The following is a 25,176-nucleotide window of genomic DNA, read 5'->3' as shown; positions in this document are numbered from 1 at the left end:
TTTACGTCCAACATCAATACTGCATAAAAATGACAGAAAATCCAAAAAAAGCATGTTTTGTCCCCTTTAAGGTACATTTTGTTGTTTAATTCATGGTTGCCTTTGTAGTTGTTTATGATATTTTGCCTATTTTTAAGCAACTTCTGAATTTCAAACCTTTTCATGATACTTGTGTGTATTTTAAAATGAACTCATGTATAGGCTGTGTTTGTATTAGTAGTAATAGTAGCTATGTTGAATGTTGTCAGCTCACAGAGGCAAATTCCCAACAACATCTTCTTCAATCTTCTTTATCTTATCTGTCCAATACGTGCATATTGTTGGGTGTAATGAACTTTGCATCCTCTGGGGGGCGCTAGCAGGAGGTTAAGCTGTTTGTCTTATTGCATCAGAGACATGTTCCAGTTCTTTGTCAATACAACACTAGAAACATCACTGTTAAAGCATTTATTTACCAGACAAACAAAACACCGAAAAAAACCAATACAATCTATATTATTTTTAGGTAGTTTATTAAGGATAGGAAAGGATAGGAAAGGGGGGGAGTAGAGGGAAAGTAGGAAAGGATAGGAAAGGGGGGAGAAAGAGTAGGGTTGGGGGATGAAAGTAGGGTGAAAGGGGGAGGAAGTGAGGAGGGAAAGTAGGGGGGTAGAAAGAGGGGAGATAGAGTAGGGTTAAGAGTTGAAGTAGGGTGGAAAAAGGGGAGAAAGGGAGGAGGGGGAGTAGAGGGAAAGCAGCGGGGTATTAAGAGGGGAGAAGGAGTAGGGTTGGGGGATGAAAGTAGGGTGAAAAGGGTGAGAAAGGGAAGAGGGAAAGTAGGGGGGTAGAAAGAGGGGAAAAAGAGTAGGGTTAAGAGTTGAAGTAGGGTGGAAAAAGGGGAGAAAGGGAGGAGGGGGAGTAGAGGGAAAGCAGGGGGGTATAAAGAGGGGAGAAAGAGTAGGGTTGGGGGAAGAAAGTAGGGTGAAAGGGGGAGAAAGGGAAGAAGGGGAGTAGAAGGAAAGTAGGAAGGTAGAAAGAGGGTGTAGAGTTGGGTTTTGGGTTGGTAAAGGTAAAGGTTTTCATTCTAGAGCATCATTACAGCAACAGCAGCACAGGCAGCAGCAGCACTTCCAGATTATTTTCAGCAGAGAATGCTTTTTGGTCTGAATGGTGTCTTCTTGAGTTGAAGCCGCCATTTCTTCTTTCTTGCTCTTGCCCTTTTTGGAAATTTGAAGAAAAAAAAACAAACAAAAAAAAAAACAGTAAGTTCAGGGAGCTCAGATCCTTACAGGGGACAAATTCTGCATACTTCCAAGTGTATATTTTTATTCTCGGGCTTTACTGGAATATCTTTGCATGATTTACAGGTTTAAAAAAATCCTTATTTTTAGCTCCTGTCTCTTTAAGGCCCCCCTCCCAATTCCATGGTCATGGTCCCATGGTGGGAAGTATGACCATGTTTAACATTCGACATCATAATAATATAAAAACAATAGAAAATCACAAAAAGGATGATATTTCCCCTTTAACTAAAATAAAGAGTACAAGGTAAAAATCCTCTATCGGAAGTCAAAATTGCAATAAAAGTTATCCGTATTGTCAGTAAAATGAACTTCAATGCCCAAAGTTGTTAAATCAAGCTTTTTGACCTGATTCTCATGCTTTCAGATTAAGTTATATGAGGAAAGAAAGGGAAGAAGGAAAGTTCATCAAGACCAAACAAGAAGTCCAGATGCCTTTAACTTACTTCTTTGAGATTATAACAGATAGCTCACCATGAAGCCTTCTTAGGGGCTTCGCTGGTCTATTCAACATAACTGAACTGTGAACTCTGAAATCTTATTGTGTCTTATTTGTTCTAATCTGTTTTGTTTCAATCTGGTCTACTCAATTTCAATTTAAATATGAATGCATCCATACCTTGCAGAGGACTTGGCAGACTCCGTTGCTGCTCTCAGCACTCGAGTCACTGTACTGAGTTTCGGCCACAGATGGACTCTCTGGGTAATCTGAGATAGTGGTATTATCCTCGAGATTAGCTGGTGGAAAGTAGCCAGTGGAGTGTGGAGGTGGGCTGTTTCTGCTCTCCTCTGACATGGTGTCCCCATTTTCAGCTGAAGAGCTGGTGGATGTTGTTTCAGGAGTCAAAGAGCGACTATCTCCAGATGAATCGACAACCTGCTCCGCCTGTATCTGGCTTTCACGTCTCCACCATCTTATTAAGCAGCTCCACCACAGCAAAGTCTTCTTGGGGTCTTTGCTGTCACTTGCAGTCACAAATCTGGAATTGTCAGTGTGAGGATCTGAATATCTCTGATTCCTTGCAATGTCTTGAAATGTGAGCCAGAACTTCATTCTTGTGACAACTCCCATCAGCATCTCCTTGCATCTTCTGCAACTTGAAAACTGGCAGCAGGTGGCAGTAGGAACAATGGAGGATACTTCGTCCAGTGAGGCTTGTATGGTCTCTGACAAAAGGGAGTTGAGCTCGTCAGTGACCGTTTTCACAATGGTCGCAGTGAGTTTGGGTGGTATTTTAATTGTCCTGTCTGAACGAAGCACGTCACAAAAAGCCATGCCTAAGGAGCTTTTCAAACTTGTCCGGATGTCATCGTCAGTGATGGCAAAGCTCTCCCTGACAAGCTCTGAGGGCAAGTTCTGGCCAACTTGCTCTGTATTGCATTCCTCGGAACAAGTGGGACTTCTCATGGTGCCATACTGCGGAGCGGATGATTGATTGATGGCCTGTGATAGAGCGTATGTGATGGCCTCTATGGAATGCCTTAACACCTCCATACCCATGTCAATGATCTGCTCCTTCACATCCATGTTGTAAACACCTCTCTTTATTTCCTCCAGCTGCCTGAAAAAGAAAAAGAAAACAAAGCAACATGGTAAGACAAAAATAAAATTGTACACAACAAATGTCACAAATGTACTCAAGTGTTAAAATGAGTTTCAGTGAGAGAATTAGATAACTTACTCGTCAGTGAGGCTGCCATAGAATTCTTTAATGATGATGTAAAAGACGTGTTTCAGTCCATGGAGCTGTACTGCTGCTCTACTGCCCTTCTGGGATGGTTGGGGATGTTTGTCTTGGCCTGAGGGTCCTGGGGTTGAGTACCTGTCCATGACCATGTCTTCACAATGCCCTGCTGCTGGTGATGATCTGATGGGGAGTGGTTCTGATACTATATCTTCATCGTCAACATCAACCAGTACCAGAGGGGCATGGCTCGGGCAAGCTTTCACAGCAGTATTCATGTCCTCACTGGAGTGCACGTGGGTGGGGGTGGATGCCACTTGAGGAGACGAAGAGCTTGGTGTACTCTGACTGTCTGATGCATCATCCTCTTCCTCCGGAATAGGGTGAATTTTGTTCTTTCTGAAGAAGTCCATGAACTTCCTCCTTTGTATGACAACACTGGTACCTCTGCCTGTCTGTCTCTCAGTTTTTGAGTCTGACTCACTGGATGTTTGTGTCCGGTCAGCCTCTGCAGTGTCACTGATGTTCTCAGTGGAGGCAGTGGGGGACATCCCACTTGGTTTTGTCTGAGAGGTTCCTGGTGTTGCATTCATGTCTGTAACCAGGTCTCGAGTTGGTGAAGAGCTCTGACTGCTTGACTCGGCTGCCTCTTTCTCATGTTGGTCTGGAGCTGGGTGACCCGTGTTCCCGCTCTTCCTTCTAAAGAGCTTTGTCACGCTCTTCCCCACAGACTTCACCTTACACAAAAAGCTGGTATATCTTTCAGTCTGTATCTCATGTTTTGAGTCTGACTCACTGGATATTTGTGTCCTGTCAGCCTCTACAGTGACACTGATGTCCTTACTGGCGGATGTTGAGGCAGTGGGGGACATCTCAATTGACTTTGTCTCAATGTCTTTGGATGGTGAGTCGCTGGTGGCTGATCCGACCTCATCCACATGTTCTGCCCCTAACTGGACCTGAGAGGTTCCTGGTGTTGCATCCATATCTGTAACCAGGTCTTCCTCCATGAATTCCTCTAGTGTTAAATCCTGATCTTTGTTGTCAACATCCACCAGTTCCAGAGGGACAGTGCTCAGATCTGAGTTGGCAGCAGTCCTGATGTCATCACTGGAGCGCACTGAGGTGAGGGAGGATGTCTCTTGAGGAGGTGAAGAGCTGTTACTGCTTGACTCGGCTACCTCTTCCTCATGTTGGTCTGGAGCTGGGTAACCCTTGTCCCCGCTCTTCTTTCTAAAGAGTTTCGTCACACTCTTCCCCGCAGACTTCACTGTTTTGTACAAAAACCTGGCATATCTTCCAGTCTGTCTCTCCTTGTCTGACTTAGGGGATGTTTGAGTCTTGTCAGCCTCTACAGTGACACTGATGTCCTCATTGGAGGATGTTGAGGCAGTGGGGGACATTTCAATTGGCTTTGTCTCAATGTCTTTGGATGGTGAGTCACTGGTGGCTGATCCAACAACCTCATCCACATGTTCTGCTCCTAGCTGGACCTGAGAGGTTCCTAGTGTTGCATCCATATCTGTAACCAGGTCTTCCTCCATGAATTCCTCTGTTGTGACATCCTGATCTTTGTTGTCCGCATCCACCCGTTCCAGAGGGACAATGCTCAGATCTGATTTGGCAGCAGCGGAGCGAACTAAGATGACAAAGGATGCCTCTTGAGGAAGTGAAGAGCTCTGTATGCTTGACTCAGCTACCTCTTCCTTGTGTTGGTCTGGAACTGGGTAACCCTTGTTCCCGCTCTTTTTTCCAAAGACCGTTGCACTCTTACCCGTAGACTTCACTGTGTTACAAAAAAACCTGGTATATCTTCTAGTCTGTCTATCCTTTTTTGAGTCTGACTTACTGGATGTTTGAGTCTTGTCAGCCTCTACAGTGACACTGATGTCCTCACTGGCGGATGTTGAGGCAGTGGGGGACATCTCAATTGGCTTTGTCTCAATGTCTTTGGATGGTGAGTCGCTGGTGGCTGATCCGACGACCTCATCCACATATTCTGATCCTTGCTGGACCTGGGAGGTTCCTGGTGTTACATCCATAGCTGTAACCAGGTCCTTCCCCATGAATTCCTCCGTTGTGACATCCTGATCTTTGTTGTCCACATCCACCCGTTCCAGAGGGACAGTGCTCAGATCTGATTTGGCAGCAGTCCTGATGTCATCACTGGAGCGCACTGAGGTGAGGGAGGATGCCTCTTGAGGAGGTGAAGAGCTCTGTATGCTCGACTCAGCTACCTCTTCCTCATGTTGGTCTGGAACTGGGTGACCCTTGTTCTCTCTCTTCTTTCTGAAGAGCGTTGCACTCTTACCCGTAGACTTCACCGTGTTACAAAAAAACCTGGCATATCTTCCAGTCTGTCTTTCCTTTTTTGAGTCTGACTTACTGGATGTTTGAGTCTTGTCAGCCTCTACAGTGACACTGATGTCCTTACTGGCGGATGCTGAGGCAGTGGGGGACATCTCAATTGGCTTTGTCTCAATGTCTTTGGATGGTGAGTCGCTGGTGGCTGATCCAACAACATCCATACATCCATCCATATCTGTAACCAGGTCTTCCTCCATGAATTCCTCTGGTGTGACATTCTCGTCTTTGTAGTCCACATCCACTAGTTCCAGAGGGATAGTGCTCAGATCTGATTTGGTAGTAGTCCTGATGTCAGCTCTGGAGCACACTGTGACGGAGGATGCCTTTTGAGGAGGTGAAGAGCTGTGACTGCTTGACTTGGCTGCCTCTTCCTCGTGTTGGTCTGGAGCTGGGTGAACCTTGTTCCCGCTCTTCTTTGTAAAGAATGTCACTCTCTTCCCTGCAGACTTCAAAAACCTGTTATATTTTCCAGTCTGTCCATCCTTTTTTGTGTCTGACTTACTGGATGTTTGTGTCTTGTCAGCCTTTACAGTGACACTGATGTCCTTACTGGAGGATATTGACATCTCACTAGGTTTCATGTTTTTGGAGTTGCTGGAACCTGCATCCATCTCTGTCACTAGGTCTTCCTCTGTGACGTCCTGTTCACGGTGCTCTGCAAACACTCGCCGCATGTTAAAAAACCTGTGCAACTCCTGCCCCAGTTTTTGGTTGGTGCAACAAGCCACTGAGGATGCATCCTTGTTGTGATCAGCTGCTGACTTAGAGTGTTCCTCAGTCTCCCACCGGCTGATCGACTGCATCAGTTCATTGATATTGCCAGCAGCCCGATCCAGTGTCTCTGAGACCAGCGTGTCAGCGATCTGGTCTGCCTCATTCTCCATGTCTGGATCCAGAGGGCTTTGTTTGACATCTTTATTCTGTTGGAGAAAAACATACAAGGGAAAACTGTAAGACACTATTACTACTACTGTTGAACCTGTGATATAACACATAATCTAGTGATAAGTATGACTATAAATGGCTGGGGGACTTCACATTAGTAATTTGGTGGATTGTTAAAGCAGTAACGATTCATTTCTACCTTCTTGTACTATTCACGACTCATATGATCTTTGTGTTTTAACTTTTTAGGCAATAGCAACAGATTTTCAGTCATTCATCTGTACACAGCTGTCAGCACCAGATGACTTCAATCAAGCTTCAGGTGAGTAACAACAACCCCAAAACATTGCTACTGTCTTCTCATATTCTCCAGCAAACCATACTAACTGATTTCCCTATATAAATGTGCTTTTAATTGACATACGTGTATCTTTAAATTGCTTTCATTAATTATAATAACATATCAGTGACCACTTGTTATGACATGATTGAATGTGATGACGCTTGAAGATTGTGGTATGCAATTTAAAGCTCTGGAAAAAGTAAACCTTTGGGTTGATATTATTTTATCAAACATGCATTGATTCACACACAAGTATTAACTTTCTAGAGCAGAAAAGTCTATTTGCTGGTTATAACAAACAGTTGTTCAGGAAAGAAAAATCTCTTTGGTGCAACAACTCACATCACTTGCATGCAGAGCTTCTGCTGTTGTCCTCTTTCTCATTCGCCAAAACCAACAAATACAAAACTATTTCATACCCTCCATTGGAGGAGAAATATTCAGAACTTTTACTTTAGTAAAAGTAGCAATACCACATAACAAAACTAAAATTCCTTCATCTGAAATTTAATTTTTCTTTAAAATTACAATTTGAGAGTTTAACGCAATTCTTCTAGTTTGGTCTGTCTTAAAACAACAATCATGAGCCTAAATGAACAGTGAAACATGTTTTTCTTGCTGTATTCTTCCTGTTCATACTGACCAGAAGATCCTTTCATAAAGCGCTTACAATGTAAGTAATGAAGGACAAAATCCACAGTCATCATTCTGTGCGAAAACATATTCAGTAGTTTATATGAAGCTAATATGTGCAGCAGACTAAATTAGTCAAATCAAGTGGCTATCTTCAAAAAACCAAATCGCCAGAATAAAATGTTGGCATTGTACATTTCTGCAAACCACAGATATGCTGAACGCTGCATTAAATTGATTGATTTATTGAACAGGACAGTGTGCAGTATTAAATATAAATGATGCACTGCACCAGACTTAGCTTGAAGCTAATTTGCATCCGTAGTCCATTACAATCAAAACATACAACAGCACAACAACAAACAGTACAAAGCAAACCCCCCCCCCCCCAAAAAAAACAACAACCCCCCTCCCCCCCAACAAAGAACATACCATACAAAATACAAAGCTACACACAACAGCACATCACATACACCCACAATGTCAATTAAAATTAATAATGTAAACTAGGCTCAGTGGTCACACAGCTGATTCCTCTTTAGCTGATTTTTTTACTTTGGCCTTGAATGTATTGATAGAATTACAGTTCTGGCCGTTATTAGTTGAATAATTATGTTTTATGTCATGAGGTTTGGTAACCACTTATTTAGAAAAAGAGAATAACAGCTGCAAATGTCCCGACGTCTTGCTAAAAATATCAGTTAAACGGGAAGCGAGCAGTGGTCTCTGCTGCTTTGATGCTTATGCAGCTTTGTGCCATGCAACTAACCAACCGCCCAACCTGCCTCCTCCTCTCATGGAATTTAGCTTATATAGATGTCATCTGAACTACGTCACTTTCCCTATGATACGTACTGTAGAAATGTTTATATGCTACGTATTAAATCTATTGAGATGTAGAGATTCAACGTATCTGTGGTTTGCAGAAACATACAATACCAACATTTTATTCTGGTGACTAGGCTGCTTTAAAAGTTTTTTTTTTTTAATGCAAAATTCCCTCTTCTGTTGTTTTAAGACAGACTAGAAAAACTGTGAACCTCCTTTGAAGTCCAAAAATATTAAAAGCATTATTTCATATGCAGAATGGCCCCGGTCAGTGTGTATCATTGTATCATAACTGTAATCTGTTTTAGATGGTTGATGTGAAGCTAAGTTTTACTACTATATACTGTTGGGTTGTTTAATCAATACCAGTGCATCATATTTCATAAACTGATTGTATGTTTTATGTGTAAAATCTTGTTCTGAGAGAACATCAATAATACAATTTGAAATGTAGTGGAGTAGAAGTGTAATGTGGCCTAAAATGGAAATACTCAAGTAATGTACTGCTCAACCACTTTAGTTAAAGGATTGATTAAGTACCTTTCTGTGTTGAGACATTTTCCTTTCTACTGTCTTTGCTCTTCTTCGTTTTCTTTCAAGCTTTTCTCTTTCTTGACGCTTTGGTCTTGGAGAGATGAGTTGTGTTCTCGTGGTTGAGATGTACTCAGTTCACAGTCCAGGACTGAAATGATGTGATCTGTAGAGATGCTCTAATTCCAGACTGGGTCAAGGGACAGTGTGTGATGTCACAAAAGAATATTCCTTTTTGACATCATCATGTGAGTTTTATTCTGTTCTATTCTACACACACACACATACATTCTACACACACACGTTTGTTTTTCTATCCTTATGGGGACGCTCATTGACATAATGCATTCCTCAGCCCCTAACCCCATATAACCTTAAAGGATGGGTTCACAGTTTTTTCAAGTTTGTCTTAAACCAACAGTCAGGAGCCCAAATGAACATTAAACCTGTTTTTCATGCTGTAATCATTCCTCCTGTTCATACTGACCATTAGAAGATGAAGTAGATGTGAAGCTTATATTCAGCTTCAGCAGTCTGAGTTAGTCATATCAAGTGGATATCTGACACATTTACAGTCTTTTTAGCATCAGATCATTTGATTGCAGTTTCTTTAATGTGAGGATTTGCTGCTTTCTTCTGTTTTTCGAATGTGGAGCTTTGGACGGTTGGTTGAATAAAAGAAAACATCTGAAGATGTCTTCTTGGACATTTTTATCCACTTTCTGACATCTTATAGACTAATTAACTAATCAATAAAGAAAAATGGCTATCAATATACGGAAAATGAAAATAATTGTTAGTTGCAGCCCTATGACTGCATTCATATTGAAGAAATCCTATGAGATTAGTCAATCAACACAAAAATGACTTTACAACAGTTTTGATAATCAATTAATATTTTAAGTAATATATCGACTCAAAATACTAAACGTTCTGCTTTCTGGTCCTTGGACAGTGTTTCCCTGTTGAGCTGTGGTGGAAGTATAGTAACAAAAAGAGGAACTTTGGTACTAAAAAGACTGTAACGTTGAAAGATATCTACTTGATTTGACTCATTTGGACGCTGAAGCTTCATATTAGCTTCAGATAAACTTTTAAATACATTTTTGCACAGAAGGAGGACTGTGGATTTTGTCCCCCATCACTTCCATTGTAAGGTCATTATGAAGGGATCTTCTAATGGTCAGTATGAACAGGAGGAATGATTACAGCAAGAAAAACAGGTTTAATCCTCATTTAGGCTCATGACTGCTGTTTTCAAGACAAGTTTAACTCTCAAATTGTAATTTTAAAAGAAAAAGCAGAATATCACAAGATTAATTAGATTTTTCTCCCCATTAAAACAAAATATTACAAGAATAAAGTCATGGTTTTGCATATAATTTAATTTTAAGCTCCAATTTTACAGCCAAGACAAGTTTATTTGTACAGCACATTTCAACAACAAGGCAATTCAAAGTGATTTACATAAAACATAAAAGGCATCAAGACAAAATGTCAAAGAAACACAATCATGCCTTTTTTTATCAAAGTATTTTGTCTTTATTATCAAAATCTCACATTTAATAATAATAATTATACATCATTTTATTAAATTATACTTCATCAAACTTTCTCCAGACTACGCTGCCAACAGTACGCTGAGATCAGAATTTAAACACATATCAAGCACATTTCCACTCGACTGTTGTTGTTTAGTAATCTCATTTAACGCCAGATTATAAAATGTCACCAACAGGAAGAAAGAGGATTTGTTGAAGCTATATTAAGATTGAAGATTCATGCCAAACAAGAGAAAGAGACACAGAGAGCCCGAGGAGATGCAAAGATGTTTGTATGTGAATTTTTCCAAACAATTTTAATATTTCTCTGACTGCTACGTGACTCAGACACATAAACACAGGACTCTGGCTGGAGGCTTCACTCAAGTCACGGATTAACTTTAAAACGTTCATTCTTGTTGAAAAGCTGGTTTATGTGATGTCTACATCCATGTTGTCACGGTGATCTGAGAGGATAAATTTACCAACCATGTCTAATGTCAGCCTGAACTGTGTCTGACTGTCATGTGACACACGCTGGTTGTAAAATACCTTTAAAGCCACATAAAAAACCCACGAATTAAGGGATTAGTAAGGTGTTAAAGAATCACTTTAGATTTTCCTCTAAAGCAGGAATAAATCTTGTTTGCTCTCAACCTTCTAATTTATGATAAATAATTTATTCCAGTCTAGATGCTGTGGCCTCTTCATACGAACTTCATACAAAATCAATGGAAAGAACGCAAACAGATCATTTACTGTTGGTGCGGCTAACTGGGGCAAAAACATGTTGGTGTCTGCATTGGGCAGTAACACATTACTTTGTAACTCGCTACAGTAATATAATTACTTGTGTCAGTAACAGTAGGATTACTTTTACACTTGGGGGTCGGCGTGTTCGCTGCCTTACAGGATTAATGGAGGGTTGATATCATCAGTGTTGTCTTCAGCTGGCAGACGCTCTTATGTTGTGTGCTCTTAGCTGGTTTGCTGAGTTCAGATGTGTGAGTCGTGCAGCGGAGCTCTGTGTGCAGTCTTTGAGGCTACCCTAATGCTAGCTGTTGGATGGTCAGTAGCCTAAATCCTCTAAACTGTTTCCTTCCACTGTTGTTGGTTATAGTTGCTTTAAAGGACGGGTTCACAGTTTTTCAAGTCTGTCTTAAAACAACAGTCAGGAGCCCAAATGAACAGAGAAACCCGTTTTTCTTGCTGTAATCGTTCCTCCTGTTCATACTGACCATTAGAAGATCCCTTCATAGTGACCTTACAATGGAAGTAATAGAGGACAAAATCCACAGTCCTCCTTCTGTGCAAAAAATGTATTTAAAAGTTTATCTGAAGCTAATATGAAGCTTCAGCGTCCAAATGAGTCAAATCAAGTAGATATCTTTCAACGTTACAGTCTTTTTAGTGCCAAAGTTCCTCTTTTTGTTACTATACTTCCACCGCAGTTCAACAGGGAAACACTGTCCGAGGAAACACAAAGAGGGAATTTGATGCTAAAAAGACTGTAAATGTGTCAGATATCCACTTGATGTGACTAACTCAGACTGATGAAGCTGAATATAAGCTTCACATCAACTTTTAAATGACTGTGTGGACACACTGTGGATTTTGGGCTCCATCACTTCCATTGAAAGCACATTTGAAGGATCTTTTAATATCCAGTATGAACAGGAGGAATGATTACAGCGAGGAAAACCTCTTTCACTGTTACTATGGACACCTGACTGCTGGTTTAAGATAGACTTGAAAAACTGTGAACCCGTCCTTTAACAAGATGCAAGCATTGCAGTTTGGGTCATTATAGCATGAAACAAGAGGAGAAAGCTGACCTCTTTCATTTGGAACTGAACTTTCACACCTTCATTCAGACAGGAGTTCTTCATCCTTCCTCTGTGAGCATTTGAAAGGTCACACATCTCATCTTCACTGTTCTCTTTCTTCTTTCTTCTGTGCAGTAAGTAGTTCACACTCCTCCGCTGACATTATGTTTGCACTCTGCTTGCAACAATAGAGTGTGTCTGATGTGCTTTTTTCCCACAAAAATAAATCCAATTACCTTGTTAAAATCCTTAAAATGACATCTCCTCCTTTTCCCTTTGATTATCACTTAATCGTTTGGAGTCATTTTTTAAGAAAAAAATGGCAAAATTTTCTGGTTTCTATGACAGTAAACTCAATATCTTTGGGTTGTGAACAATACAAGACATTTGAGGACATCATCATGGGCTCTGGGAGTCACCGATCGTCATTTTTCACCATTTTCTGACATTTTTACACCAAAAAACTTGAGAAAGTAGTAGGTACACGTGTTAAACTGGGATTTAAAGTGTGCACAGACAAACTTTCCTCCTTCAGCAGATGAAGGTGAAAAAACAAACCATCAACCTCTGAGGCAAGAACAAGGAGGGACGGATGAGAAGAAGAAAGCACGAAAGAAAGAAAAGAACTTTAGGTTTGATGTTTGCATCCTCTGCATCGTCATTATCATCATCCCCCTAAAAGACAAACAGCATCAAATATTTACATCTTTCAACATCTTATCTGTATTTTTCTTTCCTGGCTCCATCTCATTAAGTCTCATTCATCTGCTGAGTGTCGGGCTGTTTTTCTCGGCAGCTGTGTGAAGCCAGCGCGGTTCGTTGGTCGTCATCAGTCTGTTAGTCGTTACTGGTTCCAGCATTGATGTTTCCAGTCTGTGAAGCTGCTATCTGATCACACGGACGAGAGGCCGTTTCTGACAATGGAAGCTAATTTACTGCAAACTGAGAAGCAGCAGGAGCAGAATACATGCTGCTGAAGTTAACTCACGCTTTTATTTTATCTCATATCATTATCTAAGTCAGAAGGAAACAGAAATAAAATTTTCATGGATGCTAACTTGTCCAAACTGCTAAATGTCCACGACTTGAGATTCAAACAGTAAATTCTGTTCACATGTACTGAGGTGGTCGCAAAAGGTCTTGAAACTTCAGCATAACAAAATCAAAGGTGTTGGTATTGTGAGTAACTACAACATAGAGGAAAAACTTTATAGTTGTCTAGCATATAGCTGTCAATTTTCTATATTTTTCTTATTGTCAAAAAATCTCATGTGCAGAACCAAACCAGCAGTGAAATATTCTAGTAGGTCTGTACTGTCTTTAGGAACAGGAAACGTGGATTGTATTGTTTTCGATGTCTTCTGAATGAAGTTAGCGTTAGCAAATGAAGAGAAATGTCCAGACCACATGATCATATACACAACAGAAATTCCACTTTCTCCCTCCACATTGTGTAATCTGTTGTTGATCATGGGAGGAAATAAAGAATCCAAGTTTTGAACCCAAAGTTATATCAGTGCTTAGACTAAGACCGAGCTAACGTCTCTCAGCTGTTGTATTTCCTCTTCTGGACACTGTAGCTCATACAAGTACATCAACTCCCACCATTTCTTCTTGTGTCAGACGTATAGTTCTTGTCTTTGTATTGATCAGACTCTGACACAGATATTGGAAACTTTTCAAAAGACTTCATTACAAAGTCAGGAGGTTGTGATATGTAGCAGAACAAGCTATCAAAGCTGTAAACAGAACCACATTCCTGCACATGCTCAGTGGCGTCTGCCTTACACAGAACTACTCTCCAGAGACTGAAAACATGATGCTGTTATTAGTCTTTGGAGCCGTTTCTATACAAACTAACTTGACCAAACTCTTCATGATGAAGGAACATGTCACCCAGTGTGACTCAATGACCTGTTTTTAATAGTTTCTGGACAACAACGGAGGAATCAGATATATCAGACTTTGATACACACACAATACTTGTTAGTAGATCAGTTCATAGTTGGTTTGGATCCAAACATGAGATTTGTTGACAAGAAGAAAAATATAGAACATTGCCAGACTTAGACTGAACTTTGTCTCCCAAATAGAGACCAAAGATCTTTCTCTAAAGTTTTATTTAAATCTATTCACTAGCATCTGTGTTTTTGATTAATGATTCATAGAGAATTTTTCAGTTTTATTATACATCAAAGATGGTTTGTTCATTAGCCAACAGTCCAATCCTCCACTGAGAGCTTTCAGAGTAGAAGAGTGCAGCAGCTTAACTCCTTGTTAACTGGATTCCACTTAATACTATGTGACACTATGTTAGATAGATGGGAAGGATTAGAAAGATTCCCATATTTAGTACTTGTGCGTGTTCACGTCATCTGACAACTTGGGAAGGTTGTATGAGGGTGTAAAATATTGTGCATTGACAAAGTTACATTATATCCATTAAAATTGGGTTTAATTACATTGAACATGTGATTTTTGCTTGGTTTTCAGGCACTTCCACATCGATAAGTGCCAAGTCGGCTATATCAGAGCATTTGGAAAAATCTCAATTTCCCAGACGTAATTACGACTTAACGTGAATGTGAAATTAAAAAAAGCTGAAATTGTAGTAACTCTGATATGACCTGCTTCAACTTTGACCTACTGTACTTACTGTATTTGTGCTCACACAGTTTTCCTGTGAAATGGCAGATTATCAGCAACATTTCAGGTGCGCTCACTTTCAGTTTGACTTTCAGTGTTTCAGTTCATCTGTGATTGTGTCTGAGACCACTCCCTTGTTCACAATTGACTATATAATAGGTGTTAAAGCCATTGGGATCATCATGTCTTAGGGATAGATATAGCTGTGTGTCATCAGCATAACTGTGAAAAGAAACATTGTGCTTATGAATTATATAAACAAGTGGAAGCATGTAGAGGGAGAAGAGTATGGGGCCGAGAACTGAGCCCTGTGGAACCCCACAGGTGATGTCTGCTGTGGATGATGATGACTAACATATTGTTACGAAGAAAATACTATATAAATAGGATTTAAACCAGCTTCATTCTAAGTCTGAGATACCTACCCACTGTTCAAGGCACTTAATGAAAATAGTATTATCTATGGTGTCGAATGCCGCACTCAGATCTAGAAGAATTAAGACTGAGCATTCTCCTGCGTCTGCAGTGAGGAGGAGGTCATGAGCTACTTCTGGCTGTTTCTGTGCTGTGTAGCACCCTAAAACCTGACTGGAATTTTTCAAAAAAAAATGTCATTATGGTTTAGAAAAGATACTAATTGTGTAAAACTGTTTTTTCTAAATTTTTACTGAGATTAGACGGATCAAGGCTGGGGGTTTTTAAGGAGAGGCTGGATTACTGCATGCTTAAAACTAGAAGGAAAAGTACCTGTAGCCAGAGATCTGTTGACAATAGAAAGGGTACTAGGACTCATTTGAAATACAATACGCTTTAAAAACAATAAAGAAATTGGTTGAAAACAATTTAAAACAGCTCAGTTAGGGGACATAACACAAGTCCCTGTCAGCAGGCGAGATCTGACATCTTATATTATCAACCTTTTGAGTAAAACAAGCTAAAAATTCCTCATACTTCTCTGTCGAGACTTCAAGGCTGTGGCTGCAGGAAGGCTAATGACAGAATCTATGGTCAGCAGAGGTCTTGCATCCTTTTTTATTAGTCTTCCATTTATGCTCAGCTTTTTTTACTTACTCTTAGAAAGGCCCGAGTTTTATCACTGAGCCACAGAACAGCTCGAGGTTTTGACCTCCTATTTTTGAGAGGAGCTATGGAGTCGAGCACCACCAGACGGGTTTTGATTAAAATGAGTGACCAGCTCACCAGTCTGACTGTGGGATGTCATGGAAGTTACGTCACCATGAGGTGCAAAGAAAATCTCAGTTGAGCTAAAAATGCGAGAGCTGAGTGGAGAGGAGGTAGACAGAAGTGCCTGTGCATCAAAAATAATTGCCTTTCGGTCAGAAACACACATATCCTTTGTCTCAAGATGATACAGGGGCAAACCAAAGGAAAGTACAAGGTCAAGAGTGTGTCCCCTCTACATGAGTAGGTTCCCTAACAGATTGAATAGAGTCAAAAGACTCAATAAGCTGCATAAAATCAGTGACAAGTATTAAAATTCTATCATATTTAGACACGACGAAGGACAGAAGGTCAGAGAATTCCTGCATTAGAAACACAACAAAGGAGCCTTTTACCAGGAAACGAAGTGATTCAAAGGTGGGGAAAGTGCTGTTAAATATAGGGGAACATTTTAAGTGATTTTTAACTGCTAACTCATGAGAAAAGAGTAAAACATGGGGGTGTAGCTTCAACCAATGGAGTAGAATCATTCCAGTGATCATAAAAAAAAAATCTAAATTAAAAGAACAAATAAAATCATGACATATAAAAGATTTATTGGAGAGATTTAACAGGTCAGAGGTGGGAGAATAAGCAGGCGGCTGAGAGGGAATATGAATCAGGTTATTTACACTGGCAGCTGTTGGTTGTGTCACACAGGGAACTGCTCTGAGTCTATGGAAAGTCTATGGAAACAACAGTATTGATGTGGAATATGTGTCATGAGGACATCGGCTGGGGGAAATGAATTTCCTACCACACCAGCGTGTCATGCTGTCATTATGCAGGCTCTGATGACAGGACGGTGAGCGTCTCCTCGACTCCGCCTGCAGACTGTTTGCAGCTTCCAGTTCTTCAGTTTGACACAGCGAAGAGAGAGAACAAAGGTCTGCAGAGGCTCTGCTGCTGCTGCTGCTGCTGCTGCTGCTGCCATCTTCTCATGATTTAACTCTCACACAGTAAAAACACATCTTCACATGCTGGAGGTGGAACAAACAGCCGGCGTGTCATACAGCTCTTATCAGAAAATTAGGAGGTTTCTTTCTTTTTCTTAAGAAATATCAAAATCCAATGAGAAAAAAAAGGAAACATTACATTAAAAGACACACAAACACATTGAATTGGATGGCTATTTTTATAAAATGCCAAGAAAAGAAGTGAATGTTATATTTGTTACATGATAATACGAAGCAGGATCTGTACAATTGGCAGAACAGCGTATAAAATGACCCACTTTGGACAGAGATGGAGTCACCCTTTAACCACGAGGAGATGAGGACGTTTTGAAGAGAAGAGTGTGGCCTCGTTTCCTCTCGTCTCACCTCCAGTAACATCTGGGAATACCTGCTGCAGCTTCGTCCTTGGAATGATCTCCATCCACCTTCGATGTCTTCTCGCTCAACAGAACTGGGCTAATGAGGTGTCCCAGGCTGGGAATTCTGGGAAAGCAGCAGGAATGATCCGAGCAGGCGGAGAGAGAGCGTTGGTTGCGCCCGTCCCTCGGCTCGGCTCGCCGGTGTGGTCGTTATTTCATGTGAATTAAACTGTCTCTGCTTTTAAAGTCTCTCCTGCAGCTTGTGAAATATTAAAACATAATTACATCACTTTAACTGATGTAGCCAGAAATGTTATACATGAAAAAGGCTTATCTATATATATATTTTCAGCTCGTTTCATGATAAAAGATAGATCTTTTATCTCTCTCAGAGGAGAGATAAAAGTCTTGCGTTAAAGTGGATCAAAGACTGTAAAGTTCCCTCCTCACTGCTCACATCAATCGAAGCTTTTAACAGATGAAAACGGTCCAAGACGGAGGATTCAGTCACTCGTTTTGTTTCTCTTATTCATTTTCAACACGTCTGTGAATCCCAATGATTCCTCCAAATTTAACGAGATACGTGGTTCGACCGTGTGACTCCAGAACGACGCCCTGTCGCACCTGTCGACAGTGATCGCCAGGACAACATCATCTGTCTGTAGCATTAGTTTACAAAACTGTTACACATCACTGTTAAACAATAATGATGTTTTATGATGTGACAACGCTGTGGTTAAGGTCTGGTTAGGTTTAGGGAAAGATCAAAGTTTGGGTTATAAACCCATAGACTGTATAAAAATATGGACGTAGTTACCGTGACGTCACCCGTTGGTTTTTGAAGAGCGGTTTTGAAGCTCAAAGTGAGCCGCTCCGGCCGTCGCCATCTTGGCAGTGTGTGACGCCAATCAATCAGTTATCAGTTATAAAAAAACAGTTGTCATGAAAGGAGAAATTAGCTACAGAGACCAAAACCATTTTTTGTACCAGGCTGTAAACATGTTTATTTCTGCTGTAAAGTTGGGTATTTTAACATGGTGGTCTATGGGGATTGACTCGCTTTTGGAGCCTCAAGTGGCCATTCAAGGGACTGTTTTTGGTACTTCCGCATTGGCTTCATTTTTCAGGTTACTGCTTGGTTAAAACTACCATGTTGTTGAGGTTTCAGAAACAGTGTTGTCATGGCAACAGTAAACATCACAGGTTTAAAAAGCTGTCCTGACTCACAGCTGGTCCAAAGTCCACTTACTGCAAGTTAGAGTTAATTCATCCACCTGACCCGCCACTATGAATGTGGTAATTTGTCGCCTTATATAAACATCATGTGAACTGCAGCACAGCTCCGAGTCATAATTACTATGACTGCTAGATGGCATCTGTCACTCAAATGTCTGTAAAATGTTCTAAAGTTATTGTTAAATTATTAAATACCTGCAAATTACTCAGAAAATTTCCAGGAAATGAGTATAAAATTAAGGGACCTGTGAAATAAAGTGTTACCAATCACATGATCAGACGGCTGTCAGTAGGAGCGTACAGTTGAATCTTTAGAGCATCATAAGTGTCAGTTTGATTAATATGAGCCCTGCGTGGTTTCTGGTTCTGACCTTATTTTCTGGTTCAAAGGTAAATCTCTGATTCGCCGCAACAATAGAGAAAGTCTCTGACACCCAGAGGAAATCTCTGCGTGGCCTCGTTGGAGCTGAATATATTCAAGAGGCTTGTTTTTAAAAGCGGAGCAGACGCACCGAGTCCCAGCAGAGAGGACAGAGACGGGACACGCCGACGGGCAGAAGACGTGACATCTCACGGGGACGCAAGGTGACCGCAGGACGATGGTCGGAGGATTCTTGTTAAAGGTGCAGAGTGGAGAATTTAGTAAGAATGGACTTGGCAGAAATGGAAGATAATGTTCATAAGTATGTTTTAATTAATGTATAAACACCTGAAAATAAGAATCATTGTGTTTTTGTTACCTTATAATGAGCCTTTATATCTACAGAGGGAGCAGATCCTCTTCCACAGAGCCCACCATGTTGCACCGCCATGCTTCTACGGTAGCCCAGAATGGACAAACACTGGTTCTAGAGAGGGCCACCATAGGTTCTCCTACATCAGGGGTGTCAAACTCTGAATGTATTACTTATTCAAGTTACAAATAATATATATATATTTGCATAGATGTAAAAAAAAATATGTTTGCTTGTTGCTTTGTAATTATAACATAAATACAAAGCAACAAGCTTTGTTATGACATTAACTTTGTCATCGTTGAGAGGGGCAGAATATTTTTTTGCAAACTTAGCTCTGTGTTTGGTGTCAAAATGCCGACGTAGATTGTTCTCTTTGGCCACAGACGCCGCCTCATAACACAGAAGATGTTCCGGTTTTTCTCCTTGAAGCACAAACATGTTTTCTCCTTCCCGTCTTTCTTGAAACTGCCTTCCATCTGCATCAGTTTTTCTCTTTCTGGACATTTTGGGGTCATTATTTATATTTCTCAATTCCACTTGTTGGGAAAATCGGATTTATGTGGATACATTGCGGTCTAGTGGCGGCCACATTTGGCCCGCGGGCCTTGAGTTTGACACATATGTCCTACATGCTTGGAAGGGGACGGGAGGGGAGGAGGATTCAGTTGGGTGCAATCTGCAACCTCACCACTAGATGTCACTAAATCCTCCACACTGTGTTTGGTTTTTTTGTCTGCTGCAGCAACACATCTGCTCAGTAAATCACTTTGTTCACCTTTGAGAAAAAAATCAGAAACCCAAAGAGAGAAATTTATATTTTATGTTTTTTGTTTACGTACTTCTGATATTTCTCCGAAGAAAAAACTGTTACCAGTATATTAAAAAAAGCTGACATTATTTTTGACTGCAAATAGGGATTTTTTTTTACATTTCCTATGAAAACCCCAAATTACTTAAATATATCCAACAAAAGGTGACAATTTATTTTCTCAATACTATGATTTTCTGTTTTAATTGAAGAGTTTGGTCTTTGTTTCCTTTTTCCACAAAAAAAAGTTTATTTATTTTCAACTAAATATCCCACATGTCTGTATCACTGTGAAGGCAAAAATACCCCGAGTCAGTCTGCTGACGACCACATATCAACATAAAGCTACGATGATTAAACTTTTATTTCTTACATTATCTTTCTATTTGAACTTTAAAAACATGTTTTTTTGTTCCATATTGATCAGTATCTTCTTGTTTGGGATGATGCAGCACTGAAGCTACTAACCACAGGGCGGATCAATAACTATCTGTCTCATGAAGGCGTCCAGTGTTACATCGTTCACATCAGATACTTTATAAGATCTCATCTGTCCTCCAATGCATTCAGTATTTTATAAGACTAGTTCTGTCGATGCAGACACTGACTTTTGAGAAGCATATAGATGTGAGCGGAGCTGCAGGTTTGAGGTCAGTTCAGTTGAAGGATCTGTGTTTAGCTTTCATCAGAGCAGAGGAAGAGGAGGAGAAGAAGAGGAAACACCGGAGGGAAATAAAACAGCTCAAAGTTAAACTGTTATGACAAGCAGAGACGAGGGAGACACTCTGATCATAACAAGGCCTGAAAAAAGCGTTTTGAATGGTTCATAGAGTCTCTGATACACTTGGTGTTTTCACCTGGAGGCTCTGAAACATCCACAGTCAGGATGATTCACATCTTACTGGATCAGATTTTAATTTTATTTCCTTTAAATGTTCATATTATTTGGTGACATTGTTCAGTATGCTTCACACAGCTGACTTTAGTTTACATTATTTCTAATTGACATTGTGGGTGTATGTGATGTGTAGCTTTGTATTTTGTATTTTGTATTTTGTATGGTGTGTTCTGTGTGGGTTTTTTTTGTTTGTTTGTTGGTTTTTTGGGGGTTCTTTTGGGTTTTTTTTTTTTGCTTTTTACTGTTTGTTGTTGTGCTGTTGTATGTTTTTTGTCGGGGACTACGGATGCAAATTAGCTTCGAGCTAACTCTGGTGCGGTGCATCTTTAATGTTTCAAACTGCACACTGTCCCATTCAATAAATAAATAAACCCAATCAACAAACTGCTTGTCAACTGGTTGAACAGCATCTTAAAACCTCTTCCTCCACATCTTCCTGACACTGGGACCACTGGGAGGCGTCTGACCGTTTCTGCAACTTTCCAAATCCGACAATCACGCCCAGTTCATGCAGTGATTAGTCAGGTGTGAGAAGGTGGCCGACGTGACCGACGTGACCGACGGCCGCTAGCTGCTCCGCCTGACTTCAAAAGCCTCAACTTCTCTCTAGAAATAATAAATCAATCATTTACTTCAATGAGTCATTCTGGTCTCAATCTGTAAATTCAGGTCCTCTAATAAGTGTGCTGGTGGTCATTTAGGAAAATTATTGCTCCGTTTCTAAGATTTGAAGACTTATAGTAGCTTTGATGTCTGCCGTGTGGGTGTTGATTGACAGCTGTGATTGACAGTTAGCTCACCTGCTGCTCTCCCCGACTCCAGGACTCGCACTGTGTCGGACTGTTGTCGCAATATTTCACTAAGTTTAATGTTACTTGATCATGATACCTGACCTGTTAGCACAATTTAGCATTAGCTTCAGAGGTAGTGGGGCAGAGTGTGAAAGGCAACAGCCCGCCTTCTTTACCTGGACAACCTTGTCTCCTAGATACGATGTTGACATTGTCTCTGAACATTTCACTGATATGTTCAGTATCAACATTTTTAGCAACTTGCGAAATATGTTAACAACATTTTCTTGTTATGTTGAGAAAAATCATGATTCAGCAGCATTACGTTTCCTGCAAAACAGGGTTGATTTGTAAGAACAGATGGCGCCGACCATAAGCTGCAGCTCCAGTGAAACCAGTGAGTGACGTCACACCTCGCCACATCCAGCTTTATATAAAGGGCTGTGGTTTGTAGGCTTCATTGCATCTCAACCCATCTCTATGACAACAGTTTTCCAGCCTTTCTGCAAATGTAGATGTTTGAAAAAGCGATTTAACTTCAACCTCAAGACGTCACCTGATGACTCGTCACCCGACCAACAAAAAAACAAAAAAAAACTGGAACATCACATTTGCATTTTAGCCGTTTAGGGAGGAAAAAAAAAAAAGCTCCAGTCGAATCCAGTCAGACCTCACAGCGAGTGCAGGAGGAGAGGAAACATCAACTCACGTCAGGTAGGCAGCGCTCAGGAGGTCAAAGGTCAGAGCAGAGTGATACCTTAATGCAGAGAAACCAAGAAACAAGTCAAACATCCAGAATGTGAGTTTAGAAAATGAACAATTTCCTGAAGAAATGAGAACAGGAGGATTTAACTGTATTAACTATGTGGCCAAAACTATGTGGACACCTGTGCTCTTAATTCATGTTTTTATAAATTATTCTGATTTTTTTTGTCCTGATATTCCCTCCATTAAAACAGCCAAAAATGATCATCAACCACAAAGAAAACATTTCATTTTCTAGGAGCATCGACCGATATGTGAACATGTGATCCTGACATGTTAAACATGTGTAACATGTGCTTTTGCCTCTATGTGAATCCTGTTACAAAACTAATAACTAAGGTCTAAAGGTGCAATATACATTATTTTTAAAAGTAACACATAAGCCAAGAGGAAAAAAAAATATATAATGTGTCAAATCAAGGCCTTAAAAGTTTTGAAAACAGTTTTAAAAAAACTATTAATAACCAGCAAAGTGGTTTTACAGCTCAGTGTTAATGTTGTTCCATGATATCACTCTAGCTGTTAATGAATAGTACACCACAAAATATAAATGTGGTTGTCTCGTGTCTAGATTGTATAGGAAGTTAATAACAAATAAATCAATATTTATTTCAGCACTCTTTGCACACTTACACACCTTTGCACTACTAGCAGAAACTGTTTGACCTTTATATAGACTTTATATGTTGTTGTGCATTTGTTGTTCTGTGTGTGTTTATCTATTTTTCACCTACTTGCTTGTACATAATAATCATATGTTTATGTTCAATTTATCTTCCTGAACACTGTTGTGTTCAATAAACACATTGAGAGCCACTATGGAAACATATTTGGCCGATGAAGCTGATTCTAATGACAATAACAGGAAATAACTTATTATTTGGTAAAGAATATGTGGAAATCAACATGTCAGATGACAGAATACATGACTGAGCTCCAGAACAACTCATAGAAATGTTTTCTGATCTGATTTCTGACCTTCCAACCTTGTTATAAATCACTGTTGATGAACAATTTATTTGCCAGACTGGTTTCAGGCAGACGAAGGCAAAACATGAGGAGCAAAAACAACAGCTGCAAACGTCGAGATACACTGAACACAAACTGAGAAAGAACTAAAAGAACAGACAGTTATAAATATACAAGAAACTAATCAATCAATCAATCAGAACAAGACACAGCTGACTGGAATAAAGAGGGAAACACGAGGATTAGTTAACAGTGAAGACAACAAGGGTGTCGCAGGCAGGTGTGCAGGACTACGGCAACACAAGAGGAACACATGAAAAAGTTGTGTGATGTTATTTTTTAAACAAACACAAACATTTTTAAAAGGTGCGAATCATCGCCGTTGATTTTTTGCAACCTTTTTCCTGTCAGACGACACCTGAAGCCGACATGAGAAGTGTCTGTAAAAATAAATTAATATTAACGAGACTAAAAACAGGCGTCATCATCACCTTTACACCTCTGTGTGTGTAGATGTGTTCCTGGAAGACTAATACTAATATTCATATTTTGATGCATGTCTTTACACTTTAAGTTGATATTTTTCATAATTCTGTCTTTTTCTCTATTACAACTGTATTACAAATTAAATGAATCATTAAATAATTAATAATCAAATTTAATTCAGTTAAAATGTTTTGTGATTTTTCTTGTAAAATTAAAACACTTTCCTCAGTTTGGCTTCCTTGAAATATTACTGCCATACAATTTATCATATTTTATATATATATATATATGTATCTTTAACTTTATTCTAAAAATGCTGCAACTTTATCATAAAATTACAATTGTCTCAAAGGTTTGCAACTTTATTCACACATTATTAGGAATTCAATTAAATTATTATTATCATGAAATTACAACTTTATTGATGAAATGTGACATCATTGTTTTGAAATATTACATCAGTCTCAATCTTTTACAACTTTATTGTCAAAATAATAGGACTTTTTCCCAAAAAATTACAATTAAATTTTTTGATAATATTTCACGGTCTAGAAATATTACACTTTAGTCTCAGATTATGAGGTTTGTAGGTTTTAGAAAAGACTGCAGTGTGTTTTACAGCAACACTAAGGGTGTTTTTTTTCCCAGGTTGCTTCAGGTTGAGCCCGACACAGATAAGCTCCACAGTGAGGTTAAACCCACGGGAAGATGTTCTGAAGTCAACTGAAAGAGGCTTATTTGGGTTAATCAAGACCGGTGGTGAGTCTGTGTCTGCTGGGAAAAGAGAGGTTCTGTTATGCATCAAAGACCCTGGCACAGATCGTGTACACATGAAGAAATAATCTCTGAGTTTACCACCACTGAAGGACGCATATTGTATTTTCACTGTATTTTATCGTATTTATATTAATATTATCAAGTGGGTTTTATTTTCCATCTTATGTCACATTAATGTTTTTTTTACATGCTTTTATGTCCTTTTTATGTCTTTTTCATTTGAAGCACTTTCTTTTGTTGTAAAGTACTTTGAGCTGCATTTCTTGTATTATTATTATTATTATTATTATTATTATTATTATTATTATTATTATTATTATTATTATTATTATTATTATTATTATTATTATTATTATTGTTATTATTGTCATTTTCATTAAGTTACGTCTTTATTAATGAAATATTACATTATCTTGAAAAATTACATCAATCTCAAACTTGTACGACTTTATTCAAAATATTATGTAATTTTTTAAGTTAAATTAGGATTTTTCATTACTGATGTTATTCTTCAACTATTACAACTATATTCTCATAAAACTATGACTTTCTTAAAATATATCAACTTTATTCTAAAAATTTTGCAACTTTTTTGTAAAATTACAACT

At 39.4% G+C, this 25,176-nt stretch overlaps 1 protein-coding gene across 1 annotated transcript; it reads right to left on the bottom strand.

The window, feature by feature from the left end:
* Positions 1-510: 510 nt before the first annotated feature.
* LOC137190776 (serine-rich adhesin for platelets-like) lies at positions 511-8,703 on the bottom strand. The gene is made up of 4 exons (XM_067600395.1): positions 8,562-8,703; positions 2,963-6,252; positions 1,900-2,842; positions 511-1,196 (listed from the first exon to the last, which is right to left on the bottom strand). Exons 1-4 carry the CDS (start codon positions 8,577-8,579, stop codon positions 1,059-1,061), a joined length of 4,389 nt encoding a protein of 1,462 aa, XP_067456496.1. The 5' UTR covers positions 8,580-8,703; the 3' UTR covers positions 511-1,058.
* Positions 8,704-25,176: the final 16,473 nt, after the last annotated feature.

The sequence above is a fragment of the Thunnus thynnus genome, chromosome 10 (assembly GCF_963924715.1).
Source record: "Thunnus thynnus chromosome 10, fThuThy2.1, whole genome shotgun sequence".
In the NCBI taxonomy this organism is placed as follows: Eukaryota; Metazoa; Chordata; class Actinopteri; order Scombriformes; family Scombridae; genus Thunnus; species Thunnus thynnus.
This window is presented reverse-complemented; position numbering and strand designations above follow the sequence as displayed.